The sequence below is a fragment of the Anarhichas minor genome, unplaced genomic scaffold, assembly GCF_050575085.1.
Source record: "Anarhichas minor isolate MPS153535 unplaced genomic scaffold, ASM5057508v1 ptg000001l, whole genome shotgun sequence".
NCBI classification, from domain to species: domain Eukaryota; kingdom Metazoa; phylum Chordata; class Actinopteri; order Perciformes; family Anarhichadidae; genus Anarhichas; species Anarhichas minor.
In genome coordinates this window covers 1,386,785-1,394,180 of record NW_027466447.1, presented here as the reverse complement: position 1 = coordinate 1,394,180, position 7,396 = coordinate 1,386,785, and the positions used below count along the sequence as shown (strand labels likewise).

At 42.1% G+C, this 7,396-nt stretch overlaps 1 protein-coding gene across 1 annotated transcript; it reads left to right on the top strand.

Moving 5' to 3' along the window:
- Positions 1-1,344: 1,344 nt before the first annotated feature.
- mos (v-mos Moloney murine sarcoma viral oncogene homolog) lies at positions 1,345-3,891 on the top strand. The gene has a single exon (XM_076092136.1). It carries the CDS (start codon positions 2,357-2,359, stop codon positions 3,371-3,373), a length of 1,017 nt encoding a protein of 338 aa, XP_075948251.1. The 5' UTR covers positions 1,345-2,356; the 3' UTR covers positions 3,374-3,891.
- The last annotated feature ends 3,505 nt before the right edge of the window (positions 3,892-7,396 follow it).

The window sequence follows — 7,396 nt, the reverse complement described above, 5'->3', positions numbered from 1 at the left end:
GTATCAAACAGATGATCACCAGCTTTGACAAACATTTTACAGTTTTCATAAGATCAGTAATTCCACCTTCAGTTATGTTGACATGATACATGATAAAGTCTCTTCCACACAAGTTGCAGCCTCATAGTAGGTGTCGCTGTTCTGACGTGCCCAATGTGTAGTCAGGATAACGCACGGGGACAGTTGCTACAGTAACCACTATACTATACCTGACTAATGTTTCACATCTTCTATTGTTTCATATTGTTGATATTTTTGAAACAGGTGTTTGCGGCGGTGACTGTCCCTTTGCTTCACTGTCGTTTCCCTTCCGTCTGTGGATTGACAAACTGGGCTCATCAAGACCAACTGCCTGACAAAAGACAAAGAATATTAATACTTTTATGCAGGAATTATTGACCTATGGAGGGGACCTCTATCCGGCAGGCAGAGATCATAACCATTTTTCTACCCCACACCATTCATTGATATTTCAAACCATAGCCCCCCCCTATCTTACTATCAATTTAAACCAAAAATCCAGAAAGACTTTATGGAAGCTTAATTTAAGTGTACTTGAAAGCCCGCTAATCAAAGAAGCACTAGAGGAGGACATTCAAGTCTATCTGGAATATATGGGCTCTGATTACGGGGAGGTGGAGCTTATACTGAACCATAGTATATAGTATGGTGAACCATACTATGGGATGCATTCAAGGTGAGGGGAAATATTATAGTAATTAATAGTTAAAAATCAGATTGATGAACTATAAAAACTGAAAATGTAATAGAAACCTGTTTTTCTCTAACATAAATATTGGGAAGTCAGTGACAAAGTATAGGTTATCATCTTATGAATTAAATAAAACACAGGCAGATGGTGCTCTTTACAAAATGAATAATATTAAGACGAAGGGGATTGAACACAAACAGGAGAAGATTCAACAGTGTTTGCTGTCATTCTATTTAAAACTGTATCCTCAACAACAGCTTGACAATGACTCACAGACACTTTTTTATATTTACTCCATCTCCATCTGTGGTAGACGTAAACATTTGCTTAATTTTTTTACTAAATGTAGATTATCAAATGCTCACATACGTTATAGCAAGGAGGTTTGAAAAGTGCCTGCAATATCTCCAAAACAGAAGCTGGGGTTATTTGCATGACATTTTTATAAATGTACAACTTTTGTGTTGTCCAGAAGAAACGGGTTCAATGTCTGGCTATTCTATTATTTGATCAAAGACACAAGTCATGAGTTTTAATTACGAACCAACTAGAGATATTATCAAAAAATACAGTGATGGGATCCTGATTCAATCAAATATTTGTCAAACAAACCCATCAAAACCCATTTCTATCCATTCTCTATTCCACTGTTCACATTTACAGAGGGCTGGGAGCTATCCCAACATGAAAGGTCACAAGTCTGATAAGTAATGTGTACAAAGCTCTAGTTGTCCCTGCATCAAATTTCAACTGAGCCAGGCTGTATTTGATGCTGAAGGCCAACTAATTCTCCTTCCTGCTCTCACTGTGGTCTGTTGCCTTTACGTTCATGCTTCTCTCACTTTATGATGTGTGTCTGCTTGGAAAGTTCAGAATTGATATGTAACTGCTACTAGTTCAGGTTGTAATCAATCAATCCTGGACAGAGACACGGCAAAGGATCTCACAAGTCGATTCTGTTCTGTGGATCAGACAAGGAGGTCAACATGACCGTAAGGGAACAGAAGAAAAAAGAATTAATACAGGTTTCCATGAACAGACTGATGGATGATGCGGCCCATTATGAGCCATCTTGTGTTATAATCTCCATCTTACACTGAAGTGGTGTTTAGAATGTGATCATCTGTTCCTGCATGCTGGAAAGGTCTGAGTGAAAAACACTGAAAAGGACAAACTCAAGCTCTGAGCTGTGTAACAGGCTCCTCGGTGGAGCTCCCTCCCCCAAGCCTCATGCTCAATCCACTGAGTCAAATGTGTTCACGTGCACTTCTAAAACTGGACACTGCTCTAAAGTGCCCAGCTGTCGAGCTGCTAATTAGGTAGCCCATGGTATGCACACATGCAGTAGTTACTTTTTGACACAAATACATATTATTGCGCTTTAATACCACAGGATGCAAAAAAGTGTGTCATTTTACCCCGCCCTCCCCTACTACGGAGAGCGTAAACTGAGTTGAACCATCTGGGTGAACCCGTTGAACCCAAACAGAGCGCATTACATACTCCTCAACACTAAGTGGCGGTGTGACTGGCTGGCAGGTTTTTTTGTGTGCGTCAGTGCTGAAAAGCTTTGAGACGACACAGCTGCTCACCAGTCAGCAGCAGACTTCAAGCTGCACACACAGCGAGCCTCCACTCCACACGATGCCCTCTCCGATCCCCGTGACCCGCCTGCTGCCCAAAGATATCCTCCCCAGCCTGGACTTCGGGACCTGCAGCAGTCCGCTAACCAAGTACTCCTTCGGTACCACCTTACAAGTCCCGGTTCAGAGACTCCACGGCAAAGTTGCCAGCCGGCTCTGGTCCACTGTGATACACTGGAAGGAACTGCGCGCCCTGCAGCCTGTAGGCTCCGGAGGGTTCGGCTCCGTCTATAAGGCAGAGTACCTCGGGGACACCGTCGCGCTGAAGAGAGTCAAGAAGTGCACGAAGAACAAGCTGGCGTCCCGGCAGAGCTTCTGGGCCGAGCTGAACGCAGCACACCTGCGCCACCGAAACATCGTGCGCGTCATCGCGGCGACCACCTGCGTACCGTCAGATTTTGGAGACGAAAGCAGCATTGGAACAATACTGATGGAGTTTGTGGGGAACATGAATCTGCAGCAGGTCATTTACGGGTGTGCAGAGCCGCTGGGGGAGGACAGGTGGCTCCGGTACTCTACAGACATTGTCCGCGGCTTGCGGTTCCTTCACTCCCACAGCGTTGTGCATCTGGACATAAAACCAGCCAACGTATTGGTGTCCAGTGAAGACGTCTGCAAAATTGCAGATTTCGGCTGTTCTCTCAAACTGGAAGATGGATGTGAAGTGAGCTCCATCAGCCCCCATCTGAGCCACGTTGGCGGCACGTACACGCACAGAGCTCCGGAACTGCTGAAGGGCGAGGGGCTGACTCCTAAAGCGGATATCTTTTCTTTCGGGATCACCTTGTGGCAGCTGATCACCAGAGAGCAGCCATACGCCGGTGACCGGCAGCACGTGCTCTACGCGGTTGTGGCGCACAGCCTGCGTCCATCTGTTCAGGACCATCCGGTGTTTCGGTCGGAAAAGGGGCAGCTGTGTAGGACTTTGCTGAGCCGGTGCTGGAGCGCAGAGGGCCGCTGCAGACCCAGTGCCGAGGAGCTGCTGCCTCACCTGGAGCAGCTGCGCTCCCAGGTGTGACTGAGTTTTCTAACTGGTGCACAGATGTGCTGACAGCTGTGGGTATCATTACATGGACATGTTTTGCAGATTTACTATTGGTGTCTTGAAAAAAAGGCAGATCACTCCTTAGTTTAAAGCAAACCATCTTTGACTGAAGGAGTTGGTCTACATACTTGTGTCCTTATTTCAACTTCATGGCAGAAGTTCTTGACTTGATGAGAGAAAATCAACTTTTTAAAAGTACGTTGTAGAGTCACTGTCGGTTAAAGTCAAGGCTAAAATTAGTCAGAACACTGCATATTACTGGTCCCTCTAAATACAAACTAATGTTTTAAAGTTAATTTAGTCCTGCACTGCATAACACTTCATTGTCGTTTCATTTGACAACTCAAACAATCCACTAAGTTACTGTGAGTTTTGTTTTAGCAAGTTTTCTTAAAATATGGAATCAATGTGTTTGAGTTTTACTTGCCATGCTGAGATTGTATTGTGAGATTTAAGTGTGATTAAGTTTCATTAAAATTATTTTTATACTATTTATTGTGCTTCTCAGCTCTTCCTCACGTCATGCTTACAGGTCAACGGTTTGTCTGAGGGCTCGCATGTATAGAGACTCATTTACACCCATTCATTTTAGAGATTCTGGTTAACCAGAGCTACTCTCAAACTGAGGAAACATCACAGGCATGTGAGGAACACAAAATGTCTTTTAGATGAGCTCTACCTTCCTTATATCACGATGACTTGAAGTAAACAATCGCACGAACATTGTTCCAAAAAGCCCTTTAACTGCTATTTGGATCAGCAGAGCCCTGTTCTATCTGCCTCATGTTTCACTTCACTTATCTGCACAACTCAGCTTCTTGAAACGGGCACGGTGGTCATACATGTTTAATCGTTGGGTCAACCTAAAAGTTTAACATTTCAATAAAACGTTCACCAGTAAGTTTCTATATTTAGAAGAAGCTTAATTGTTGTTTTACATCCTGGACAATAAAAATATACAAAAACTTTAGAATGAACATGTTTATATAAAACGTTAGGGAGAATCAAATGTACATGTGAACATTTTAAATCCATCATGTTTAGAATTGGATGACTTCATCGTGTTCATGTTGTGTGGGTGTTGAGACAGACTCTTGTCTTTTATATCAGCTTGGCATCAGATATTTGCTCAATCTTTTCTTTGTTCAAAAGTGTACGTCCTCCCCCTGACTCAGTGTTGAAACACAGCCACCTGCTGGTCACGGACTAAAGACAGAGACCTGTCCTAACTTTTATGAATGTTAATGTATGGCCGCGCAAGCTGATAAAAAGGACTGTGTGTTTTTATTATGTTTCTTTGACTAAGTCAAAGTTTAGGACCATTCTGAAGACTATTTGTTAGAAGTTGTAAACGTAGTGGCTCAGGTCCACATTGGAGACGGGATGTCTGGGTAGGGGAAGAAATAGTGTAATTTAATAGAACAAATATTAAAGTCAGTTGACTCAGCATGAACGTTATCTGAGAGCTAGATGCTGCACTGCCCCTTCAAATATCAAATCAACCTTTCCTTTATCTTTCTTGCAACTGCTTCACAAAATATCTTCAGTAGACACGCACACAATTAAATGAGTAGACAACAGATTACAGGTTAATGTGCTACATATGTGACAGACAGTTGTATAGGGTACAGTGCATTGAAGCGCTGCATGGAGACTGCAAGGAAAAGTCAACCAATAGTGTTAGGAATGAAAAAGAAACCAGATTCCTCATTTGGTTGTATAATGGGCGTGGCTAAGTAGATATTGTTTTGATAAAAAAGCCACATCTTTATCCTCAGTAAGTTTATAGCATATTTTTTTATTGAAATATTTCTCTTGTTCTTATGAGCAGCAGTGATTGAATACAAGTTAGTATCACTTACAATCACTTCAGGCATGACAGAATTGTACCGTGAATAACCGTTACTGGAAACACCAATCATGACTGGACAACTAACATTCTGCTGTTTGTTAGAGAACCAGACGACAAACACATCTTACTGTCACTTTATAATAATACTGATACCAACATAATAATCATGGAGAGCAAAGTGAGTCTACTGATCTATAATTCTCACTTTTCAATGAATGCCATACGTTTGACAGCCTGTAGAATTATTGTATTTAAGTGAAGGGGGCTTAGACATTATTGCAACCTCTGAGCTGGTTGTGCTTTAATTAAAGATCAATTATATTTGAATAATGAGAGACCCAATGCACCCCTGTCTTGTGACTACAAATAGTTTGATCATGTGAGTGTCTTGCTGGCAATTCAATTCGTTTTCTTTCCCATAATTCAGATGCATTTCTGCCAAATGTGTTGCTACACTTGAGATTCAGTGATTGTTTTTTGGCACATAGTTGTCTTTAGCTTTACCTCAACTAACGCGTGGAAAACACAGTGTTCCGTTAGTGGTGGCTCATTCACTGTGTGGAAATGACTCCATGATCAGAGTTGAATCCAGAGTAAAGGGACTGGGTTGGTCACTGGTCTATCCACGTCCTGGTGAACTCATTGGCAAGATAAAGACTAGTGTAAACAAAATACTTCCTGCATTGCAGCCACTGCTTTTTGGACATTTCAGTCCCGTTTGAAACTAAACCAGTAGATCTGACATGCCTGAGATCGATGGTCCGTCACAGTGAACCTTCCTGTTACCAATACATTACTGCTGCATGGTAAAGCAAGTGTTGTGACTTAGAGCATCACTAGATTTGATAATGAACATGGGTGCTGTGTACCTCCCTGCCTGAGGGTGGAGCTGTACAGTGTGTCTGTGTTTTTTTGTTGAGTTGCAGGTGATTGGACTGGAGACTGATTCGGCCTGAGATAAGAAGGAACCTGTGGAGGCCGGCTCGCTCTCTCCTTTCTCTCCAGCTCTCAACCAGGCCACGCTGCACAAGAGGGGGTCGCTATCCTACCAATCGGATTGGCCAATCGCAGAATATAGCCTAAGGGGCTCACCCTGACGCTTATTGCTACCACAACTGTTTCAATAAATAAATATGATGGACTGTATGGCAGCAGCACTGGCCATTATTGGGAGTGGGGGAGAGAGGGAGACCCATCGTTATGCTGCGCTCAGGTTTCCCTAGACCGGGTGTAACATCAGGGAAAGAATAGTATATAAATAATATATACTGTATTATACTATAATAATACCTGCTGTGTGTGAAACAAAAAGAAAGAATCTAAATCAACGTCACACGGATATGATTGATTAGAGCATGCCACTGTATGAAGAGGTACAGTAATACAGACCTGGCACACAGGACACGGATAATACGAACTAGTGACTGCCTTGTAAATAAATGAGTTCTTCTTTACCATTTGCACAGTGTTCTGTGTTGTGAGCTGTAAGAATAAAAACCCTATTGAAAAGCAATTTGTATTTTATGAAATGTACCAACCTATCAACAGAAATACTGCACATAATTAAAGGGGTACTACAGCAATTTAGTATTGAACGTCCATTGGATTTAGAAAAAAAAAAGTCCATAAATCTGTGCAGAAGAAGCCCTGATGTCAAAACTCTGGACCCTCCACTTCCAATAATGTCATTCTGGGGTGTGTTTTCATGAGACCACCCCTGCCTGTAAACACCCACATCTTTAAAAGGCTTCCTGCAAAACATCTGTATTCTCCATCCTCCTTGACATCACTATGACATCATCAGGGTTATGTTCCTGGACTTGACAAATTCAGAGCCACAGAAGACATTGTGCAAGTGTTCTAACAGACTGAGCTAGTCCATCTTAAAGTACCGATGTGTATTGTCTGCCAGAACACAAGGACAGAAATAAAGTATTGGTGGAGAATATTCCATTTTACAATTTAGATGGACAAACATAACACAACAGTCATACAAGGTCCGTAGTGATAGTGAATAGTAACAGCTAATAAGTACACAATTCACAAAAACTGTTCACAGATACAAAGTAAGAATAATATAATCATTGCTTCAATAAAACAACTAACTATGACAGCATATGTGAATACCCCAATAAAGGAGCAAA

What these genes read in the sequence shown, in the direction of transcription:
- mos (XM_076092136.1), top strand. Translation starts at nt 2,357, where the DNA reads ATGCCCTCTCCGATCCCCGTGACCCGCCTGCTGCCCAAAGATATCCTC.